The sequence below is a fragment of the Scyliorhinus canicula genome, chromosome 1 (assembly GCF_902713615.1).
Source record: "Scyliorhinus canicula chromosome 1, sScyCan1.1, whole genome shotgun sequence".
NCBI lineage: Eukaryota > Metazoa > Chordata > Chondrichthyes > Carcharhiniformes > Scyliorhinidae > Scyliorhinus > Scyliorhinus canicula.
The window spans coordinates 36,964,048-36,989,554 of record NC_052146.1 but is presented as its reverse complement, the minus strand read 5'-3'; the positions used below and the strand labels follow the sequence as shown (position 1 = coordinate 36,989,554).

At 45.7% G+C, this 25,507-nt stretch overlaps 1 protein-coding gene across 1 annotated transcript in view; it reads right to left on the bottom strand.

Annotated features, from left to right (window-relative positions):
• The window catches only part of LOC119956755 (E3 ubiquitin-protein ligase DTX1-like), a 311,656-nt gene that overhangs the window by 11,702 nt on the left and 274,447 nt on the right, over nt 1-25,507 (bottom strand). Inside the window, 2 exon segments of the mRNA XM_038784160.1 lie at nt 7,021-7,179; nt 17,911-17,972. Coding sequence (XP_038640088.1) covers nt 7,021-7,179; nt 17,911-17,972 — 221 coding nt within the window.

Genomic DNA, 25,507 nt, shown 5'->3' with positions numbered 1-25,507 from the left:
TGACTCCCCTTGGTTTCTCAGAAAGAGCACCCTACCCAAGGTCAACACCTCCACCCTATCCCAATAACCCAGTAACCCCACCCAACACTAAGGGCAATTTTGGACACTAAGGGCAATTTATCATGGCCAATCCACCTAACCTGCACATCTTTGGACTGTGGGAGGAAACCGGAGCACCCGGAGGAAACACACGGGGAGGATGTGCAGACTCCGCACAGACAGTAACCCAAGCCGGAATCGAACCTGGAACCCTGGAGCTGTGAGCCATTGTGCTATCCACAATGCTACCCTGCTGCCCCTGGTGAAGAGAAATATTTGAAGACAAATTTTGAAAAACATAGGCAGCGGAATTCTCCATCAGCGAATCCTCCGGGCCGTCGGCACTGCATTCACATCTACAAGTTTCCCGACAGCGTGGGGTGGCCACAATGGGAAACCCCATTGGTTGGCTGGTGGACTGAAGAATGCCGCCCAGGACCTTTATCAATGTCCCTAAGACCATAAGATAGGAGCAGAATTAGGCCACTCGGCCCATCGAGTCTTCTCCACCATTCATCATGGCTGATATTTTTCTCAACCCCATCCTCCTGCTTGCCCCCCATGTCACTGTGATGTTTCTCTGGAACTGAACACATCAGCCTTCAGGTTTTTAATCCTCAATTTCTGGAGACCTCAGGCCAATCCTGAGGATTGGCAACGCAAGGATCAGGCTGAAAGGGTCAAACGGCCAATGAAACCGTAAGATGTAAGAACAAAAGTAGGCCATTCGGCCTATCAACTCTGCTCCAACGTTCAATGAGATCGGATGTGATAATCCTCAATTCCACTTTCCTGCCTTATCCCCATAAACTTTGATTACTTTAGTGGTTGAAAATGTGTCGATCTTTGCCTTGAACATAATTACTGACCCAGCCTTCACAGCTCTCTGGGGTATAGAATTCTATAGATTCTCTACCCTCTGAGAGAAATAATTCCTCCTCATCTCTGTCTTCTTATGTTCTCTGCTATTCCAGGTCCTAAATTAGTTAACTCTTGTGCCTTGTCTGAACAACTGACAAGTTGTGCCAAAATGCCCTCTTTTTTGTGCTGTCAACTGATTTCCCATTTAGAACGGAGATGAACAAGGTTCAACTCTTTTAAAAATTAAGTTAGAGTGTCCAAATAATTTTTTCCAATCAAGGGGGCAATGTAGCGTGGTCAATCCGCCTAGCCTGCACATCTTTGTGTTGTAAGGGCAAAACCCACGCAAGGACGGGGAGAATGTGCAAACTCCACACGGACAGTGACCCAGAGCCGGGATCGAACCTAGGACCTCGGCGTCGTGAGGCAGCAGTGCTAACCACTGCGCCACCATGCTGCCTGGAACAAGGTTCAACTTGACTAACTTATAGCAAAGACAGTTAGCAAAGGGGAGAGCTGCTATTTGCCAATGTGGGGTCGATAGTCCTGGATGTTGAGAAGGGCAGCACGATGGCACAGTGGTTAGCACTGCCGCCTCACAGCAGAGTGCCAGCAGCTTCTCAATGCAGACAAGTGGCCGAAGGGGAAATTACCCGCTCTCTGCCCGAGCAATGGCAACCCTGTGCCAGCCGTGCTTCAGCACCTCGGTTTCTGTGTGTCAGTTCTGGCCTTGGGTGACTGGCGTGTGGAGTTTGCACAACATTCCCCTCGTGTCTGCGTGGGTTTCCACCGGGTGCTCCGATTTCCTCCCACAGTCCAAAGATATGCAGGTTAGGTGGGGATACCGGGTTATGTGGATAGGATAGGAGAGTGGACACAGGTAGGAACAAAAACAGAACATACTGGACAATCTCAGGAGATCTGACAGCATTTGTGGAGAGAAAAGGGAGTCAGTGTTTCCAGTGTGGATGGCTCTTTGTCAAAGACTCATCAAAACTTGAAACGTTAGCTCCCTTTTCTCTCCACCGATGCTGTCAGATCTCCTGAGATTGTGCAGTAGTTTCCCTTTTTGTTGCATATTCCAGCATCCGCAATAATTTGCTTTTATCTTCGGACTTAGGGAGGATGCTCCTTCAGAGGGACCGCACAGACTCGATGGGTCGAATGGCCTCCGTGTGTGCTGTAGGGATTCTATGATCCAAATCACTTCTCCACTCAATCCAAGAAGTTTCCTTCTGTTTTTAATGGAACTTGGCAAAAGTTTTTAAAAACAACACTGCTTGTAATTGACATATAAATATCCCTTGAGCCGCAGCACGGCCAATAAGCAAATCCTATGTTTATACTGTTGTGCTGCCAGCTCCTGGCGCGTGTCTCCCGCAGCCTCAAAGTGAACTTCTTTGCTGGGCTTTTTCTCACAGGTGTTCTGAAGCAAATCCGACAAATTTATTTGGGGATGAAAACAGGAAATGCTGGGAATGTGCAGCTGGTCTGGCAGTGTCGGAAGATAAATCTTAAGTTAACGTTTCATCAATTATGCTATCAGCATCACAGAATTGTTATGGTGTAGAGGGAGGCTATTTCGCCCTTTGTGTCTGCGCCGACTCTCAAAATGAGTATGATAACTTAATGCCATTCCCCTGGCTTTTCCCTGTACTCCTACACATTGTTTCTATTCAAATAATCATCTCATGCCCTTTGATTGAACCTGCCTCCACCACACTTCCAGGCAGCAGATTCTGGGCTGGTTTAGCACACTGGGCTAAATCACTGGCTTTTAAAGCAGACCAAGGCAGGCCAGCAGCACGGTTCAATTCCCGTACCAGCCTCCCCGAACAGGCGCCAGAATGTGGCGACTAGGGGCTTGTCACAGTAACTTAACTGAAGCCTACTCGTGACAATAAGCGATTTTCATTTCATTTCATTCAAGACCCAAACGACTCGCTGTGTGAAAAATATTTTTCTCACATCACATTTGCTTCTTTTGTAAATCACTTCAAATCTGTGCCCTCTTGTTCTTGATCCTTTCACGAGTGGGAACAGTTGTTCTTTTAGAACATACAGTGCAGAAGGAGGCCATTTGGCCCATCGAGTCTGCACCGACCCACTTAAGCCCTCACGTCCACCCTATCCCCGTAACCAAATAACCCCTCCTAACCTTTTTTGGTCAGTAAGGGCATTTGAAATGAATGAAATGAAAATCGCTTATTGTCACGAGTAGGCTTCAAATGAAGTTACTGTGAAAAGCCCCTAGTCGCCACATTCCAGCGCCTGTTCGGGGAGGCTGGTACAGGAATCGAACCGTGCTGCTGGCCTGCCTTGGTCTGCTTTAAAAGCCAGCGATTTAGCAATTGTGCTAAACCAGCCCCTATTTATCATGGCTAATCCACTTAACCTGCACGTCTTTGGACTGTGGGAGGAAACCAGAGCACCCAGAGAAAACCCACGCACACACATGGGGAGAATGTGCAGACTCCGCACAGCCAGTGACGCTGCAGGGAATCGAACCTGGGACCCTTGCGCTGTGAAGCCACAGTGCTATCCACTTGTGCTACCGTGCTGCCCTAGTTTTTCTCTACCTACTCTGTACAGCCCCCTCGTGATTTTGAACATCTCTATCAAATCTCCTCTTTGCCTTTTTTCTCTCCAAGGAGAATATAAATCTTTATTACTGTCACCAGTAGGCTTACATTAACATCGCAATGAAGTTACTGTGAAAATCCCCTAGTCGCCACACTCCCGTGCCTGTTCTGGTACACTGAGGGAGAATTCAGAATGTCCAATTCACCTAACAAGCACGCCTTTCGGGACTTGTAGGAGGAAACCGGAGCACCCGGAGGAAACCCACACAGACACGGGGAGAACATGCAGACTCTGCACAGTCAGTGACCCAAGCTGGGAATCGAACCTGGGACCCTGGCAACAGTGCTAACCACTGTGCTGACAGTCCAAACCTCTCCAATCTGTCCTCATAGCTGAAATTTCTCAGCCCGGTTTGGCGAAAGATCATGGATCGAGATATTCTCCCTCAACAGAGGCTATCTGACCTGTCAAGAGCTTCTAGCATTTTCTGTTTCAGTCAACTATTCTCCACCATAGCTTTCAGTTTGTTCCAGTGTGTGAGCCAGCTGTGTAGGCTCTTATTGATGATGAACAGCTTTGGTCACAATCTAGCCCGTATCCAAGAGTTCAAACATGCATTCAAACATGCCGATTAGCTGACACCTCTCTGTGATGCTAATTATAAATCATCAAAGATGTGCTCCCTGGTCAAAAGGATCCCTAAAGGCCTGGCTTCATACATGAAGTGAGGAAGAGGCCTTCTTAATGCAATACATCAGCAACAAGACACCTGCATGATTTGCATTCTGCTATGTGCTCCTCGTCATTTAGCCTTTTACCAACGTAAACCTATATTTAGGTTTCAACAAAATGCTTCTTTTGTGTGTGTAAGTCTTTAAGAGTTATTTTGAATCTGTGGTATTTTTTGCACAGATGGAACACAAAATGAATATGGCTGAAGAAACATTTTAATATTCTAAATATATTTTTCGTAAACGGCAAAGCCAAAGTGAGTTAAATTAAAAGCCCACAGCAACGAAAAGCTGAGTGCTGCAGCAGGAGCTTTAACATGAATGAAATGTCCCAATTTCCCTGCAGCATGACCAATGATCATAGATCATAGAATTTACAGTGCAGAAGGAGGCCATTCGGCCCACCGGGTCTGCACCGGTTCCTGGAAAGAGCACCCCACCCAAGGTCAACACCTCCACCCTATCCCCATAACCCAGTAACCCCACCCAACACTAAGGGCAACTTTGGACACCAAGGGCAATTTAGCATGGCCAATCCACCTAACCTGCACATCTTTGTACTGTGGGAGGAAACCGGAGCACCCGGAGGAAACCCACGCACACACGGGGAGAACGTGCAGACTCCGCACAGACAGTGACCCAAGCCGGAATCGAACCTGGGACCCTGGAGCTGTGAAGCGATTGTGGTATCCACAATGCTACCATGCTAAGGCCACGGGTCCTACAATGGCCTTATCCTAGCACTATCCTTAGTGTGCAAGCCGGTGACTATTTCTCATAGGTTTATCATCTCGAACAAGAGAGAGCACAGCCACTTCCCATGTTCTTTAACAGTACCACCACTGCCAAGTCTCCCATCATCAATACCTTGGGATCATCACTGTTGAGGCACTGAACTGGATCAGCCATGGATACAAGGGCTGGGCAGAGGCCGGATACTCTGTGGCTCAATTACCAGCTCCTCTACATCAGATACGCAGCTCAAGTGGGACTTCCCACAGCCCTCGTTCAGGACAGAGTATTTCAGTTGATCAGCGCACCTGCTTACTGGACTCAATACGCCCCTATTCCATTGTCTGTACATTGTGGATGCATTACGTACAGTTTACAGGATACCCTGCCTAAGATTACTTCAACAGTACCTCCTTTCCTGGCAAACTCCATCATCAAGAGGGACAAAAGTAATGATGTCTTGGATATTGAAATTTACAAGATACTGCAAGGCCTGGATAGAGTGGATGTGGAGAGGATGTTTCCACTTGTAGGAAAAACTAGAACCAGAGGACACCATCTCAGACTAAAGGGACGATCTTTTAAATTAGAGATGAGGAGGAATTTCTTCAGCCAGAGGGTGGTGAATCTGCGGAACACTTTTGCCGCTGAGAAAATATCAGCCATGATTGAATGGTGGAGCAGACTCGATGGGCCGAGTGGCCTAATTCTGCTCCTATACGTCTTATTGTCTTATGGTACCGCTCCAAGACACACTCCACCCTGACATAGATACATAGCATAGTTCCTTCATCATTGCTGAGTCATTATCCTAGAATTCTCTAGTTAGCACTACCGTTGGAACGTTATTACTGTAAGAATTGATGCAGTTTAAGGAGAAGGTCTATGTTTACAGGGCAACTAGCGATGACATCATCCCCATCCTGAGAACAAATTCAAAACACAAGTCTGCCATTCCATTCTCTGGCTGCAGTTGACCTGAACTCCCTCCATTGTTCTACATTTGTTCCAATGAACAGCAGAGGCCTAGCAACAGGCTTGACATTTTGAATGAATGGTAGTGAACTAGATCAGACCTTAGAGTGAGAATCAGGAGGCGAGTCAATCAATCCGTGTCACTCGCAGCCACCAACCAGTAATTAGCTCAGGAGCAGCATATCACGGAGTTCTTAGGAGATCACTTCGGAGTCGAGCAATGGAGCATGACATGAAAGAATCGAGGGATCAGGAAAATAACATAGGAACTGAATAAATCCCTTTGAAAAGGAAACCTGCCTGTGCATTTTGTAGTAATAGATAATGGATTGTCACCTACAGTGGCTACAGCACTTATGGTGACTCTTCAAGATGAAGGACAGGTTGCAGTAATTATGTGAAGTTTCCTGGTGACTGGTCTCCCTCACGACGCTCTTCAATATCACAAAGAGAAAGGCCCCAAACGTCACAGGAACCATTTGTTTTGTTTCTTCAGAAGATGTGAAGAATTGTTATTGAAGACCCAGGTTATGGTTGTATACTGTTTGAATTTTGGCCTCATCATTCATGACACCAACTTATTCCCGCTGATCATTCCCAGCTGTCAATTCTTCTCTGTGTCACTCAATTAATTTGAGCCAATTGTGGGCAGCAATTGCTTCTACTCAATTGCTCAGTTTTAACTCTTGCATCACAATCCATTGCTTGACTCTTAGCCAACTAAGCCATGGCGTGCCCGTGATTCTAACATAACAAGCTGAATGGGCTGGCTGGCTTTCTCACACAACTACTTTCTCCACACCCCATTAATTGACGCAACATTAGACAGAATTACAACTGTGTGACATTTGATTTACATAAAACTAGTTGCTTGAACTTAATTCGCATATCTGTATGCAATTTCAATCAGTCTCTCTTGGTACGTTGAACCTGTAGAACTCAGTACTATACAGGTGCTTCATGCCAGAGGTTGTTGACGGAAGCAAAATGAAATTGGTATTTTGGGGTTTTACAAATTGGGGAGAAAGTGAACAATAGAAATGGTATCATTACTCCCAATGATTCACCGTGGTGTTACCTGCTGACAGGTAGATCTCACCTTGTTGCCATTGTTGTACATGGCCACGAGACACAGGAGGTGGTACATATGACTGCATTTACTGAGCTTTCCAACAAGTTCCGGCTTCACCCCTTTCAGGCTCATGACACCCTCGTAGCCCGACGAGCTGACCAGCCTTTCCATGCAGATGGTGCAATCCTAATCATAGAAAAATACAACACAAATTACAAATTATCCCATTCAGCTAATTCAGTCTCCATCCTCGTGTTTTCTTTGGTATTATCTATTTTTCTATGGATATTGTCTATTTTAAGCAATCCGAGATCTCCATAAATTCAGTTCATCTGTGATTCGTAATACGCTGGGAGATCAGCTCTGACTGCGGCTTATCTAATAATAATAATAATCTTTATTAGTGTCACAAGTAGGCTTACATTAACACTGCAATGAGGTTACTGTGAAAGGCCCCTAGTCACCACACTCTGGCGCCTGTTCGGGTACACAGAGGGAGAATTCAGAATGTCCAATTCACCTAACAGCACGTCTTACAGGACTTGTGGGAGGAATCCGGAGCACCTGGAGGAAACCCACGCACACAAAGGGAGAATGTACAGACTCGCACAGACAGTGACCCAAGCGGGAATCGAACCTGGCACCCTGGCGCTGTGACAAAACAGTGCTAACCACTGTGCTATTGTGAAATGGGGGATTTGTTGATATTAACTGCGATGGGGTTGTCTAACGTTACTGGCCATAAGAGACCAAATCTAAAGCTGGAACTATTTCCATTCAAATCGTAACTGCGATTTTCATTTGCTGCCAGCTCCTGATGCAGTGGGTTTCAAAAAGGAAAATCTGGAGTTTTTTTATTTTGGCAAACCATCCTGGTTGAACCTTAAGTGGCATTAAGTGGATTATGGAACAATGACCATTGGATGATAACTCTTTAAATTTCTGCATGTGGACTGTCAGTCCTGTAGAACGGCGAGTGTAGGATGGAGAGTGTTGAAGATACCCAACCAACTTCCAAATAGGAAAAGTTGCAACATTTGACAGCAAACACCTCGCCTCTTCGCCTCTTCATTTTTTTTTACTTAAGATAAAGACCAAATACTGAGAAATGCCTGTGGTGACGCTGCCTGTCCTCACGAGTCTTATCAAAATGGCTACTGGAGAAGATATCAGAGCTGAACACAATCCTCTTTTTGCTCAATGTTTAAGAGGCTTTAATGCAGAAAAAAATGCAAGGTGCCTCATGAGGGAGGGAAAGAAAAACAAACACAATGTCACCAAGCATGATGGGAGGGTTAGGGGAAGTGACAAGATGATTGGTTGCTGAATGGATGTTCCAAAGTTTTCAAAGCTATGGAGGGTATAAATGCAGGGTGGTTTAGAGAGGGAATTCTGGAGGTAGGATAGTGATGGCTGAAAGATCTATGGATGATGGTTCAAATGTATAAAAGACCAAAGCTAGAGGACACAGTAGTTTGGCAAGAGATGCAAGAATGGAAATGGACCCAGAATCGCGGGAGATTTGAAGGGGATATAAAAGCACATTGCTGCAGATACTGGAATCTGAAACAAAAACAGAAAATGCTAGACAATCTCAGCAGGTCTGACAGCATCAGTGGAGAGAGAAAGGACCTAATGTTTTGAGTCTGGATGACCCTTTGTCAAAGCTGGACAAAGAGTCATCCAGACTCGAAACGGTAGCTCCCTTTTCTCTCCACAGATGCTGTCAGGCCTGCAGAGATTTGAAAGGATTTGAAGACAAGAACAAATATTTAAAATTGAATGCCATGGAGAACAAAGCGGCAACCTAGGTCAGTGAGGGTGTGGATGATGGATGAACAAGGATTACTGTTGGAGCGGTGGTTGGGTCAGCTGAGTCCAGGCCAAGAAGCTGAAGCGAATTGTAGAATTCCTTCTGTGAGACAGAGTGTTTCCACGAGTGCAGAGGTCAATTATTATGGGGCACAGATTTAAGCTGATTGGTAGCAGGGTTAGAAGGGACATGAGGGAAAAAAACCTTTTTACTTCGAGGTGTTTCGAATTCACCATCCTGTTGGTGGTTGAGATAGATATCCACTAATTTAAAAAGGTATGTGATCTACACCTGAAGTGCTGTAATCTACAAGGCTATGGATCAGATGCTGGAAGGTAGATTAGAATGGGCAGCTAATTTTTAATCTTGGTTGCTGAATGGATGTTCCAAAGGTTTTCAAAGCTATGGAGGGTATAAATGCAGGGTGGTTTAGAGAGGGAATTCTGGAGGTAGGATAGTGGTGGCTGAAAGATCTATGGACGAAGATGCAAATGTATAAAAGACCAAAGCTCGAGGTAACAGTGGCTTGGCAAGAGATGCAGCCGGCGTAGAGACAATGGACCGAATGGCCTCATTCTGTGCTGTGACCATTCTAAGCTTATTGGGCGGAATTGGTTAACCTGGCACAGACCAGTAATCGAATGTCACACCGTGTGGGCAGTTAGCTCTTAAATCATGGAGGGTGCCCATGAATCACTATTTAAGGTGCTAATAGGTTTCATAGTCACTAAACAATTACAAGACACTTTCTAAAACCAATCTCAGCACTTTAGTGTCTCTTCTATGTAATAGGCCTTTCAAACGGAAAAACATCATACAGATGGATCTGCTCGAAATAGATAATTTATTTCAACAAACTGGAACACATTATAGATAATTTAATAAAGGATTAATTTCCATTGATAATATACTGAAAATATTAAACTCTAGCCTCTCGGCATTTGTTCATTTATGAAGCAGCAGATCTTTGCACTCCACTGCTCAACAGTTAAGTCTTCAGATGTCTGGCAGCGAAATTTAGTAATGCAGCCATTGATTAGATATTTATTTCCACTTTCGGTGCTAACTTCTGATTATTCAGAGTCAAGGCAATAAGACAGAGTTGTTGCAGCCATAAGTGGATTGTGGGTACCACAGCTCTCTGACAGAAATGATGCTCTACATTAAGGTCATAGCTCCTCGAATACAATTCTTCAACTGCATCATTGGGGATAACTGATTCCAACTTTGGCATCAAAGAGATAACTCCATCTGTTCTGTGACCATTAGAAAGTATGATCTTAGGGCCTCAACTGATAGTTTACTGTATAAATACACCATGTGGCATTAAGCCAAATAGACTACGGAAGTCCCTGTTTTGACCAGGGCTATGATGAGTTAACCTCCACAACCCAGGGCAGCAGTGGTGATCCTACAGTTGTCTTAGTTCCCGGGACTAAGGAGAAGGCAGATAAGTCAACTGGGATACCTCTGCTGGAAAAATTAATATATTGACATGTGGAGTGGATGTAACACCCCAGAGTTTGCTTGGGCTCGCTGTATGTGCTAAAAATGAGGAGGGGTTGCTTGTGCGGGGTATCAGAGGGCTGAGGGCACCTGCAGAATAGTATAAAGCACCAGTCACGACCTTCAGGATAGAAAATGAAAACAAACTGCAGCTCTGTCGTCTGAGGCATTAGGCGGGACTATTTAGGAGGTTTACCGCCTGCCTGATGTCACACCAAAAGTTGGGTCATTGGCAATGTTGGAATTTCTGTGATATTGTGTTGGTGGCGAGATGGGCAGCATATTCCTTTTGCTTCTGAACATCAAAGTGCAGAAGAGAACAAGAAACGGTCTGACCTGATGCTAAGAAAATGTTCATGAAGAACTGTCTACACTTCCTTCCTGTCAGGCTTGAAAATAACATCAATTTGTTGCGTAAATAATTTTATGAGGGAATAACTGAATAATTGAGACATTTGGCGGAACTTTCCAGCCTCACAGCAACGGGTTTTCTGGCGGTGGAGGCAGCCTGCCTTCGACCAGTGGGTAACCTGAGGGCGTGGCCGATGAGCCATGGAAAACGGCATTGCCTTCAGCGGGACCAGACGATTGCGCCCCCAGCCAGCGGTGAGCTGTCTCAGCCACTGGGAAACCCGCCACGGGATGGGGGGGGCGGAAAATCCCAGCTATCCCAGCCTCACACTTTTTTCTTTCCGGAGGACAATCCCAATGATGGCTGAAAAATAAATTACCTCAATTTAACTTTTACACTTAAAAGCCACATTGAGTATCCCTCGTCAAGAGACAATGCCCTGGTTTGATCTGCCTTGGCTTTGCACTGAAGTTAATTAAAATCCCTCGAAATAATCCACCCGCCGTGCAGAAATCAATAGCTGATTGAAGTGAAACCTAAGTGCATTAGTGACAGGTTTCTGAGTGTAAGGCTGAACAGCAAAATCAACTTGAAAATTGACGATTTCAAATTTGTCATGATTCTGAAAGTGGAGATGACACTGTCAGCTTAGTCAAAATGAGAGTTAAAAAAAAATGTATTTCTTCTTGCCATATGGGAACCAGCAGTAAATTACCCCTATTTATAATGAAGAATTTAGAAGGCCAACTTATGGCTAAATGAGTTAGTATAATCATCTCGCATGTTTATGCTTCATGGTCAAATTGCCAGATTTATTGAATTCGTTTTGCAATTTTCTCTGCTGGGATTTGAAGTCAGTCAACCTACATAACTACTTCAGTACTACACATAGTTAGTGGCTATGGTTTTAAAATACTCTTTATTTAAACTACAGTTGGATTGCATTTCTGACTATTGTTTTCGGCCATTTTCTCTGCTACTAGATATCAGCCATATTACAGATTATGCTCTATTACTACAAAGCCCACAACCAATATTCCCGTCAGGTTAAGCAGTCACGTGAGAGCCAATCTGTTAAAAGTCATAAACAGTTTTGTTTCCCCCCCCCCCCCCCCGCCCTAATCTTTGCTTTCACCTCCCCACCAACCACCATGGCCAGAATGTTTAGGGTGGCGGGGTTTCCCTTCCCACCGTCCAAGGGGTTGGCAAGTAACCCCCCTCCGATACTGCGCAAACTGTAAACATAGAACAGTACAGAACAGGCCCTTCGGCCCTCGATGTTGTGCCGAGCAATGATCAGCCTACTCAAACCCACGTATCCACCCTATACCCATAGCCCAACAACCCCCCCCCCCCCACCAACCTGACTTTTTAGGACACTACGGGCAATTTAGCATGGCCAATCCACCTAACCCGCACATCTTTGGACTGTGGGAGGAAACCGGAGCACCCGGAGGAAACCCACGCACACACGGGGAGGACACGCAGACTCCGCACAGACAGTGACCCAGCCGGGAACCGAACCTGGGACCCTGGAGCTGTGAAGCATTTATGCTAACCACCATGCTACCGTGTAAAAAGGAGGATGCTAATGGAGGTGACCTTACCCGAGGCCTGAACAGCGTTCGGGTACCATAATTCACCGGAACCCCTCTTGCCAGCCTGGAAATAGAGTCTGGACAGGAAACAGCCCCCTTAACTGACCAATAATTAGCCACTTAAGGGCCTCAACTGGGGCAAGGGTGGGGAGGCCGGCCTAAACCGTGCCCATCACAATGTAAATTTTTGGAGAGGCCAGGGCCAGCAGGAGCCCTGTGGGAAGGCCATTCAAAATATTTTGCAGCCAGCCCCTCCCTACAAGGCGACCGGTGGGGGAAATGCAAAATTCTGCCCGGTGTCCTGCTGGAGCTATCTGTCACCTAGTAACCTATTTGAGCCATCATCACAACTCCTCATTGATGATAGAAAATCTACTTCTGGCAGAATGAGTCTTGCACCCCACCTCAGTAAGTCGTAAGTAGCCTCCAAAAGAGTACTGAATTTCAAACCGGCGGCACCAGTTTCTGTCTCAAAGGTTTTGATGTGGCCACACTATATGTGCAAATCAGGGAGCCCTTAGCCAAGCCTGTATTGGGCCTCACAGGTTCCAGTTGTTCGCTGCTCTGCAGGAATGAATTGAAGACCCCTTTCCTCGCTGACAGCAGCCTTAGGTTAACATTGGGGTGGTGGGGACTAGGCAGCAACAAGGCAGCAAAACCTGGGCTCAGGGCAGCTTCATTTCTCAGAGGGCTCGTAAAACAGGACGGAGACTGATTAAATATACTAATGATGGGCCTAACACCTCTTTTACGTGGCTGTGCCAGATGTCTGAAAGTGCCCAAATTCAGAATTGGAGAGGGATCTTTCAGGCATCCTTGGGGCAGCGGATACTGGCACCTGAAACCAGCCAGCACTGCACCCATTTTTCACCCATAAAATGGGTGGCATGGTAGCACAGTGATTAGCACTACTGCTTAACAGTGCCAGGGTCCCAGGTTCAATTCCCGGCTTGGTTCACTGTCTGTGTGGAGCCTGCATGTTCTCCCTGTGTCTGTGTGGGTTTCCTCCGGGTGCTCCGGTTTCCTCCCAGAAGTCCCGAATTCTGAATTCTTCCTCAGTGTACTCGAACAGGCTCTGGAATGTGGCAACTAGGGGCTTTCCACAGTAACTTTGTAGTCGTGTTAATATAAACCTACTTGTGACAATAAAAGATTTTTATTATTAGCTGCAGCCATGTCAAATTGGTAGGCCAATGATAGTAATTGCCTGTGATGTTCTACATGAATGGCTGACGTCCCAGCTGCATGACCAATCCCTCTTCAGTTTTCTGGCCAACTTTCCATTTTTGACTGTACAGCTTTCCTCCCTCAATGATGACATTCATTTGCTTTTAGAAAATATGTTATTGAAGCATTTGTAATTTTCACAATTTAACATGTTGACATTTCTAAAACAACCGCGCGGGCCGACGTACAAAATACCCCCTAACGGAACAATAAACAATAAACCACGTTCCCCCACTTCTCCCGCCCTGTCCCTAATTGCCCGTATATGGCGTCCCCTGTACTTATTTAAAATTACCATGCCTCCTAATTTCCTCCCCCCCCCGCCGTTTTCCCTTACCCCCCTTACTACGGACGTTCAATTTGTGTTGAAGAAATCGATGAACGGCCGCCAACTCCAGGCGAATCCCTATATTGATCCTCTCAGAATGAACTTGATTTTCTCCAGAATGGGAAACCCTATCATATCGCTGTCCCACCACTCCTGACTTTGGGGGTGCCGAGTCCCTCCATCTCAGCAAGATCAGTCTCCTGGCCACCAGGGAGGAGAAGGCCAGGATATCGGCCTCCCTCCCCTCCTTTGCCCCCGGATCCTCTGACACACCAAATATTGCTAATTCTGAACTCGGAGTAACCCTCCCTTACAGGACTTCTGACATAACATCAGCAAATCCCTGCCAGAATTCCCACAGTTTCAGACATGCCCAAAACATATGAACGTGGTTGGCCGGGCTACCCCCACACCGTCCACATCTGTCCTCCACCTCCTTGAAGAACCTACTCACCCGGGCTGCCGTTATGTGGGCCCTGTGGACTACCTTGAAGAATCAAGCTAAGTCTAGCACAGGACGAGGATGCATTTACCCTTTTCAAGGCTTTTTCCCCACAGTCCAGTTTCTAGCTCCCCTCCTAGCTCCTCTTCCCACTTCCTCTTCACTTCTCTGATAGGGGCCCCTTCCCACTCTAACAATTCCCTGTATATCTCTGAAACCTTCCCACCTCCAACCCCTGTTTTTGACAGCACTTTATCCTGTAGTCCGCTCAGGGGGAAGCGAGGAAAGTTTGGAACCTGCCTCCATACAAAGTCGCGCACTTGAAGATACCGAAACCCGTTCCCATCCGGCAAATCAAACTCCCCCTCTAATGTCTCCAAGGTCGGAAAACCCTCTTGGATGAATAGATCCCCAAACTTCTCAATCCCGGCCCGCTGCCATACCTTAAAGCCCCCATCCAGCCTCTCTGGGGCAAACCGGTGATTGTCACAGATCGGTGACCACACGGACGCCCTCTCCAGTCTCATATGCTGCTTCTATTGCCCCCACACCCTTAGGGCTGCCACCACCACAGGACTTGTAGAGTACCGAGCCAGCGAGAGCGGCAAGGGCGTCGTCCGTAAAGCCTCCAGACTCGTACCTTTGCAGAATGCTGCCTCCATCCGCTCCCAGACTGTCCCCTCCCCCACTACCCACTTCCTGACCATCGATATGTTGGCAGCCCAGTAATAGTTAATAAAGCTCGGGAGAGTCAAGCCCCCTTCTCCGCGGGTCCGTTCCAGGAGTGCCCTCTTTACTCTCGGGGTATTACCCGCCCATATAAACCTCGATATCGCCGCATTCATGCTTAATGATTAAATTCATAATCGCCAGTGCCGTTTCCACGACTAAGCAGTGGGCTGGCAGCAGATATACTGGAGTCTTTAAAAGAGATTCCACTGCCCTCTGTTGTAAGCAACATGCTTAATCATTCAAAGGTGTCAACATTTTAATCCTCCATCAAAATGCCTGACTGACTGTAGCTATTCTGACCAGAGTTCAAACGATTCAGTCGTACTCTTTACTGTCACAGCGGCGGTTAAAATGTTTTACTCGCGGCTTTGTACTGCATTTCCCAAAAGCTTACAAGGATGTGAGTGAAAAGGTTAGACAGGGAATTAAGAGTGGCAAAATAATAAAATAAAAAAAGTGAGTAATTTGCAAATTAGATGGTAATGTGCATGAGGTTTATCACAGCAATACACAGCCTTGAAGTGCAGTAATTAGATCAATATGTTCCAGCAGATAAAAGCCAGCTCTACGAGGTGCTAAAAAGTATTAAATGATCTTTTTTCCATATTAAATTCAAGCGAATAGTGACAAGCCGACGGGCTGCAACAAATGCTAGATTAATGCACACAATGAGCTCTACTGTGAAATCAAATGCTGGAGACTCGTCGAGACTGAAGTGTAAAATGGGCGATAACAGATTGACTATTCTTTATAAGCAGCACCTCACATTCAGCTCCATTGACTCCAACATTAGGCGCTGCATATAATGGGCTGCTGATTCAATATATTGTCTGCTTTTACACTGCAGACTGCCAAGGATTTCTCCTCCCAAACGACAAAAATTCTACTGAATACTCCACATTCTGCAAACTTATCTCGGCTCTACAGGTTGGAATTCCCCCCCCCAAACCTCTCCTCCTTTAAGGCCTTTCTAAACAGCCTTTCACCATTTCTAACATATTCTTTTCTTGGTGTCAATTTTTGTCTGATGAGGTTCCTGTGAAGTATGTTAGGGTGTTTTCCTAGCTTGATGTAAGTTGTTGTCAAAAAGGAGATGCAAATGGTTTATTAATTTGAATTCTGTATTAATAAATAATTAACATAATGCAACACAGTCACATAATATTGAGCCCTACTGCATCCTGAGAGGTTCAAACAACACAATGACAAAAATGCTTCCAGGAGATGGTCTGTGTATGGAAGATATGGGGTGGAGTCTTGAGCCCACTCCCATGGCTTGTTTGGTGGTGGGGGAGCAGTTAATTGGGCAGGATGATAGTGGGTGGGGAGTTGACTGCCTTCACACCTCCACCTGGATTACGCCGTGATGGGACAGCTCGTGGGAAGCCTTCTCACCCTGCTGGCAATTGAGGTACTTAAATGGGCAATTACTGCCCACTGAAGGGGCTCAAATCACCACTGCTGGTATTAGCCCAGGGGCTGGGGGCCTTGCAATGCGGTGAGCTCAACAAGCAAAACTCTATGCAGTTGGTGGCAGGCTCCTGGGGGATGGGTTCCTTGTTCAAAACTACTCATTGCCTGAGGGTTGGGCCCAGCATCGGGAGGGACTGAGAGCTGAATGCCACCCCTTTTCTCTTGCTGCCGACCACCACACCCTCCTCTCTCACGCTGCAAACCCACCGCATATTCCCCACCCTGTGACCTGGGGGTCACTGCCGTCTCACTGACTAGTTGCTCGGGAACTGGCAATGATCTTTGGCCGTGGGCAGGTGTTAAAACAGCAACAGTCCTTGATCCCAGAGGAAAGTACAGTGCTGGCATATCAAGTAGAACATGATGTGTCAGACCTTCCCAAAAAGAGGCAACATGTTTCCCCCGCCAGTTCTCTAGCCGGCAGCTGAGATCCCCGTCACCTACACAAGACTCCCCCGCTGGAGGAATTTGCTCATTTTTTTACATGGCCTTGATGAAGATGTATATCCAAAAAGTGTGGCCACCTGTAGCTTTGAGCACGAGAATGAATTAAACAGATTAATATTATGTTTAACAAGCCACAGGCTGAGAGGCAGTTATGGCAAATTTGTTTCCCTACGATGGTGGGCTAATCTCCAAATTTACTTCATTGGCTGTTGTCGTGACCCCTACGAGGATCTCGGGGAAACTATCATTGATCTTCCCGGGGGACTCGTGGAGTACGAGTTTCCCAGATAAGGAGCGGAGGCCTGGGGCTCATTAGTGCTAACACAAAAACCGGCCCAAAGCAGGGCCGAGACAGACTAATTCTCCCAGCAAGGATTGTACTGGGAACGAGATGCTGCTTTACATTGTATACAGTTAAAATAAATGAATGTTCACTTTTTGCCTGCTTCCTCAAGTTACTAAAGCTATGAAGCACTTTGAGACTTCCGGAGGCTGTTAAAGAAACCGTATAAATGCAAGATTTTCTCTCCTTTGGCATCCGTTAGGATTAGAAGGCTAGGGTTATCGAGTTTGATCACCAAATAAATTCTTTATTATTAGCTTGGAAGAAAACACACTTTAAAAATGCAGTCTATTCCAGTCATTTACAGAGACAATTTGGAGCACGATCACAGACAAGGATAATTCAGAAATGGAGACAATGTCGATTGAGAAATGATGACACACAGAAATTCCAGATGCAACAATGAAAAATACAATGAGAAAGCAGATATACAGAGATGCTTTGGCCTAAGAAAAAAAAACACACACACACCCACACACAATCACAGCGGCATTTGGTTCAAGAACTGCTACCGCAATGAGCATAGTTTTTGTTCCTGCCTTGTAGATGGAAATAACTGTACACAGTAGGGTGAAGGGAATTGTAACAGCCACCTATCACCTTCTGGTCTTTCTGGAGCACTCTGACTGAGGGATAGTTTGATAGGTAACCCTCACCTCGTCTGGTGGATTCTTGACCTTCTGCATGTACCTTCGCACCACGTCCTCTGGAGATTTTCCTGTCAGCGAGAAAGAGATCACACATCCTTTATTAGCTCTGACATCAGGAAGGGGAAAAGAAATCCCTCATTCCAGCAGTTCAGCTGCTGTATGTAGGTCAGCGTACTTTATTAGCAGGATTCTGCCAAGGCAGCATCTCGCACACAAGAACAACGACAAAAGGTTGGCACCCTAAACCATTTTGCACGGGATCAATACCGCCGATTCAATACTGCAGGTGTCTTTGCACACAATAACTTTGTTTGGAGTCAGTAATGGCTACAGGATCAAATACAATATTGGTTCATACTTCAAAGAGTTTGGCATCCTTTTCTATCATTGCCAATTCTCCACCGCCACTTGAGTGTTTCCCCGATGGAAGAATGCATTTTGAAAAAATGAGCCCTTTATTTTGGTCTCTACTTGGAAGTTTATTCCGATCCTCGGCCCATGAGACATACTCAGACCCTTTGCTCTCCTGTCTAAATGCTGCAGACTGTAATTGGTGGAAGGAAGACTTCTAACAAAAAGACTAGTTTCAAGGAACAAGCAGAAATGCCTCAAAAATCAAATTTAACTACGAATTGTATGTGGCGTCATTTAAGAGACTATTTGTTTCTTCGAGACTCATCATTGGGATTTTCTCTCTTCCCTCATATTCTTGGACTGCCAGGCACAGTTGTAAGGGAGCGTGAATCTTTGAATTTATAGGGAAGATAAATTAACTTTTTTTACACAGAGTTCTTATGATCTGGAATGTACTACCTGAAAGGCTGGTGGACGAAGATTCAATATTCACTTCCATAGGGGAATTGGATCAATACTTTTTAAAAAAAAAAAATTTTGTGTACCCAATCATTTTTCCAATTAAGGGGCAATTTAGAGTGGCCAATCCACCTAGCTTGCACATCTTTGGGTTGTGGGAGTGAAACCCACGCAGACACGGGGAGAATGTGCAAACTCCACGCGGACAGTGACCCAGAGCCGGGATCGAACCTGGGACCTCAGCGCCGTGAGACCGCAGTGCTAACCCACTGCGCCACCGTGCTGCCCTTGGATCAATATTTTAAGGGGATGTTCAGTAATGAAATATCAGGGAAAGTACATTCAAAGTGTGGGCACAGGCACTTTGTATTAAATGACTTCCATATGAAAAATGAAAATCGCTTATTGTCACGAGTAGGCTTCAATGAAGTTACTGTGAAAAGCCCCTAGTCGCCACATTCCGGTGCCTGTCCGGGGAGGCTGGTACGGGCTACACCATATGTACTGCATGATTCTATAATTCTACGGTGGTCCTGGAATGAGACATTTAACTGAGATCATCTGTCACTTTTGATGGAAAGTCTTCTTTGTCTAATTGCTCAGATCAGGCTTGTCACAGCCTTGAGAGTTAACAGTATGTTAATATTATTGTTAGGATAGACATACCAGGGCATTGGTTAATTAAGTACTTGCAATGCAAGTAAATAGGGGACAGCTGGGACATGGGGTTGGGGGGGTGGGGCATTGACAGGACGAGAGCTGTGAGACAGAACAATGTCAGTTAACTCTCTCAATAGAGGAAAGCACTGCCTCTTGGTGTCTACTTAAGCAACTGACAAATTCTATTTGTGCTGTGTGTTCCAGCAACATTATCAGGACAATTGTCTAACTGGGCTGCTCCCCCCACTCCCTCACCGCCCCGCCACCCACCCCCATCGCCTACCCCATTCCTCTTGCCCCCAGTGTGAAATAAGATGGGATGGCCGATGGGCTACCCAGGTTAAAGTGGTGGAATGAAGTGGGAAATTGGGAAGTAGCATCCTCTACGGTTGTCAGGTCTGTGCTGAAGGAAGCAGATGAGCATCACAGAGTGAATCCATGGCAGACAACAACTTTGTGATGTAATTCATAACAAACTGTTTATGGACCCAATTTAGCTTGGGGACACTGGTCAGGGTAATACTGAATTTGGGAAACAGTGGAACCTCTGAATTATTGGCTTGGCACTTCCACACCAGCCTGATTAAACACCTTTTGTGACTTTGTTTTTGTGCAGTAAAATCAGTGATAATGAAAATTTAAAGAAAACTTAAATCATAATGAACCCTCTGGATTTGACATTTCAGTTAGAATATTTGGAAGTTGTACTCCCTTCTCTTCCCTGCAATACCAGAGATGTTCATGCTCTTGAATATTCGTGGAATACCAAAGCAACATTCAACAAGCCCGAGAAAAGTCAGAGCACTAAGGGTCAATAGAATATTCTCTACTGACGGGAATCAAACCTGACTCACAGACCCAGGAAGGTGGTCATGTTTGCCAGAGACCAATCGCTGCAGCCTCTAGGCTGGTTTAGCTCAGTGGGCTAGACAGCTGGTTTGTGATGCAGAACCAGGCCAGCAGCACGGGTTCAATTCCCGTACCAGCTTACCCGCGCGGAATGTAGCGGCTAGGCTTTCCTACAGTAACTTCATACTTGTGACAATAAAAGGTCATTAGTGTGAGACATTGCTGCAGGTGTTCGTTAGGAGAGTCTCCTTGGTCCTAAGCATCTTCGACTGCTACGTAAATACGCTTCCCTCTGTCATAGTCAGGAGTTGGGCAGATGATTCTATCATGGCTCCATTGAAAGAGCAGTTTATGCCTACATATAGCAGAACCTTGCAAGAGATTATGGTATAGTGGTGATGTCACTCGACTAATAATCCAGAGATCCAGGCTAATGTTCTGGGGTCATGAGTTTGATCCCCACCATTGCAGCTGGTGGAATTTTACAGTGTTTCAATATTGTGGTGGCCAATACATTCTCCCAACATGAGAAAGGTCCTCGGTTCGAAACCGGGCCAAAGCATTTACACAGGCTAATGGAGGCCAGTTTAGCTCATTTGGTTGGACAGCTGGTTCGTGATGCACAGCGAGGCCAACAGCTTGGGTTCAATTCCAGCCTGGCTGCGGTTATTCATGAAGGCCGCCCCTTGCCTGAGGTGTGGTGATCCTCAGGTTAAACCACCGTCAGTCAGTTCTCCCCTCAAAGGGGAAAGCAGCCTATGGTCATCTGGGACTATGGTCATCTGGGACTATGGCGACTTTAACTTAATAGCAGGACCTGGCTTGACTTGATGGGCTGCAGCTAATATTTGCAGTACATAAATGCCAGGCAATGATCATACCCAACAATGAAAAGCCCAAATGTCTCCCTGCTGTCATTCAACAGCGCCACAATCATAGTTTCTGACCTTCAATCTCATGGGGCCACCACTGACATAAAGCTTAACTATGCCTGCCATGTTGTTGATGTAGCTAACAAAGCAGGGCGCAGAGTGGGAACACTGTGATGAGTGGCTCGTCTCCTTGGTCTCAATGTCTCTCTAAGGGAGTACAATGGACTACTCCCCACTTGCCTGGATGGCACAGCCACAGCAATATTGAAGAAGCTTGACACTATCCAGGAAGATTAATAGCCTTGCCCCCAAATTCAATATCCACCCCTCCAAGTACCACCACTTGTGGCTACAGTACATTCAATCTTTAGGATGCCCTATTGCAACTTGCCAATCTTATATTAAAAGTACCTCTCAGTCTGTGACCTCTACCAATGAGAAGGGCAAGTGCTCCCGTTGTGGGAACATCATCACTCACGTTCTTCTCCACTTCACACACCGTTTTGGCTGGGATATATCACTTCATCATTGCTAGGTCAAAATCCCGGATATCCCTATCTAATACAATATAGGAACATCAATACCACAGAGAGCAGAGCAGTCCAAGGAAAAGGCTGAGGCATTGCCAGAGGGCAACTAAGGTTTGGCAATAAATGCAGCCTGGCCAACATTGTGTGTGTCAAAAAAAACTAATTTGGAAAAACCTGACATTACTACAAAGGATGGTGTTGCATGATTTAACAAGTAGCAGATCGTTATTTGACAAGGCATCAAATAGCCCCAGATAATGTTTAAATATGTCCTTTTCAGTTTAGATTGTTTAAGTTTTTGCCTGGTAAGTTGCTGAAAGTGCCAACGATAATGGTGCAGAGAGAGAAACCAGGCATCTGGGATCTGAGTGAAAACAAGGCAAGCAATATTTTCCTAACCAATCACAGACTGAAGAATTAAGAAATTAACAGGGTCAGGACTAAAAAGGAAGCAGAAATTCGAGTGGGTGAATTCAATGCCAAATCTGGTGCAAACAAAGGAGGCAAGAAAAATTGTATTAATAGGGAAGAGAAACAAACATGAAAAGAAATAAAATAAAATTTAACATTTGTAAAAAATCTCCCAACAATTAAAACCTGGAAAAATGAATGAAACTCCACCCTTGTGATAGTCCATCTTTAGTGCCAGAGAGGTCAATTCACATTGATCCCGTATTTAAAAATGTACTTAGGCTGGAATGGACGAGTCTTAATTTTTTGTGGTGAGTTTAGTTTATATTTACCACGCAACTTTTGAGATATTCAAAGCATTTCAACGGTGAGGCAGAACGGGAAATGCTGTTTTCGTAAAACTAATCGCGAGGTGGCAGAATGTGGATAGCAAATTTTAGACATTCGCATTCACCCTTGCATCTGCCTTTCGCATAAACCTGCTGTGCCATTGGTGTATAATTGTGTCATTCACCCCACTGTTATTTTTCTAGCAAATAGTGGCTCAAATCTCACTGATGACATTAATAAACTGGAGGGAAAAAAAGACAGCAGACAAATAGTTACACCCTTGTAGAAATAATGAATCAGGAATTGGGTGTCTAATTATCAATCATTAATTATACTGAATTGAAAGTAATTGCTGTTTACTTAAAAAACCAAGGGCTGAATAATCTTGATGGGAAGCCAAGTTGTCTATTAATCCCTGATAGCTAAAGCATTTCAGCCAACAGCACGTGTCCAAGAAGATTTGTGTGTTAATAATTATCTAACATAGATGTGAAATGTGAGAATCCCAGACTTGCGTAATTTATACCCAATTCGTAAATGTAGGACCAAGAATTAAGGTTATCTTTCTGATGGGTTGTGGGTAAGAGAACCCGAGTTACTCGCTCTGGAACTCATTAAAAACTGTCCCAAATTTAGCAGGGAGGCCATACTATAAATGAGGGAATGCTACTGTTTCCAAAGGAAGCAGAAACATCTCTGCGGAAGATTTCGTTGGGTTCTTCAAAAGATAATGCTCTTACTATGAGTGACTTTAAACATATCGCTGGTTTCCCTTAAGTTGAACACACTTGAGCTCGATTTAACAGAACTGAAACAGTGTCCCACATCGGGCATGTTTAGCCATCTGTTTCCCAATGCTTGAATCACCGAGAACGACCCCGCTAGTAAATGGGATTCTGCTTCAGCATTTTTAAATGCAGCCCCGATCTTGGACTCCTCACCACGGACCCCTGACCCCCACCACAGCCTCTTAACATCCTCCTCCCAATGTCCCAACTTACCAATGACAGGATCCTTAAGCCCCTTGCATCCCACCTCATAAAGGCAGGGCATCCCGGGTCCGATCCCTGGCAAGATGCAACCCGGGTACCTTGATACTGCCATCTTGGCACCCTGGCAGTGCTCCTGCCAGCCAGGCAGTGCCATAATGCCCATGTGGCATTTGGGGTGCCAGGGTGCCACCCTGCCCAGAGCCTAACCAGCCAGGGGTCTCTGATCACCTGGGAGACCCCCCAAAGAGCCGATACGCCTGCTCCATGTTGATCATAGAAATCATCGAATTTACAGTGAAGGAGGCCATTCGGCCCATCGAGTCTGCACCAACTCTTTGAAAGACCATCCTAACCAAGCCCACACGTCCACCCTATCCCCATAACCCAGTAACCCCACCCAACATTAAGGCCAATTTTGGACACTAAGGGCAATTTAGCATGGCCAATCCACCTAACCTGCACATCTTTTGACTGTGGGAGGAAACCGGAGCACCCGGAGGAAACCCACGCACACACGGGGAAAACGTGCAGACACCGCACAGACAGTGCCCCAAGCCGGGAATCAAACCCGGGACCCTGGAGCTGTGAAGCAATTGCGCTAACCACTATGCTACCGTGCTGCCCACCAGTAGTGGTGGGGACCAGTAGTTAATGGTGCTCACTCAGGTTCTCCGAGGTGCGGGGGTTAGATCCCGCGCTTAGGGTAATTCTGTTGCAACAATATTCAAGTGAGCCTGGTAGTGAGCCACTATAACACAGTGGTTAGCACAGTTGTTTCATAGCTCCAGGGTCCTGGAGCTATGAAAGTTAGCCAGGAAGGACCTAAAGGGAGAGTTAAGAAGAGCGAGGAGAGGACACGAAAAGTCGTTGGCGGATAGGATCAAGGAAAACCCTAAGGCTTTCTATAGGTATATCAGGAACAAAAGAATGACTCGAGTAAGATTAGGGCCAATCAAGGATAGTAGTGGAAAGTTGTGTGTGGAATCAGAGGAGATAGGGGAAGCATTAAATGGATATTTTTCGTCAGTGTTTACACTGGAGAAAGACAATGTTGTCGAGGAGAACACTCAGGTTCAGTCGACCAGGCTAGATGGGATTGAGGTTCAAAAGGAGGAGGTGTTAGCAATTTTAGAAAATGTCAAAATAGATAAGTCCCCTGGGCCAGATGGGATTTATCCTAGGATTCTCTGGGAAGCCAGGGGGGAGATTGCAGAGCCTTTGTCCTTGATATTTATGTCGTCTTTGTCGACAGGAATAGTGCTGGAAGACTGGAGGATAGCAAATGTTGTCCCCTTGTTCAAGAAGGGGAGTAGAGACAACCCTGGTAATTATAGACCTGTGAGCCTTACTTCGGTTGTGGGTAAAATGTTGGAAAAGGTTATAAGAGATAGGGTTTATAATCATCTTGAAAAGAACAAGTTGATTAGCGATACTCAACACGGTTTTGTGAAGGGTAGGTCATGTCTCACAAACCTTATTGAGTTTTTTGAGAAGGTGACCAAACAGGTGGATCAGGGTAAAGCTGTTGATGTGGTGTATATGGATTTCAGTAAGGCGTTTGATAAGGTTCCCCACGGTAGGCTATTGCAGAAAATAAGGAAGTATGGAATTGAAGGTGATTTAGCGGTTTGGATCAGTAATTGGCTAGCTGAAAGAAGACAGAGGGTGGTGGTTGATGGCAAATGTTCATCCTGGAGTTCAGTTACTAGTGGTGTACCGCAAGGATCTGTTTTGGGGCCACTGCTGTTTGTCATTTTTATAAATGACCTGGAAGAGGGTGTAGAAGGATGGGTTAGTAAATTTGCAGATGACACGAAGGTCGGTGGAGTTGTGGATAGTGCTGAAGGATGTTATAGGATACAGAGGGACATAGATAAGCTGCAGAGCTGGGCTGAGAGGTGGCAGATGGAGTTTAATGCGGAAAAGTGTGAGGTGGTTCACTTTGGAAGGAGTAACAGGAATGCAGAGTACTGGGCTAATGGCAAGATTCTTGGTAGTGTAGATGAACAGAGAGATCTCGGCATCCAGGTACATAAATCCTTGAAAGTTGCCACCCAGGTTAATAGGGCTGTTAAGAAGGCATATGGTGTGCTAGCCTTTATAAGCAGGGGGATTGAGTTTCGGAACCACAGGGTCATGCTGCAGC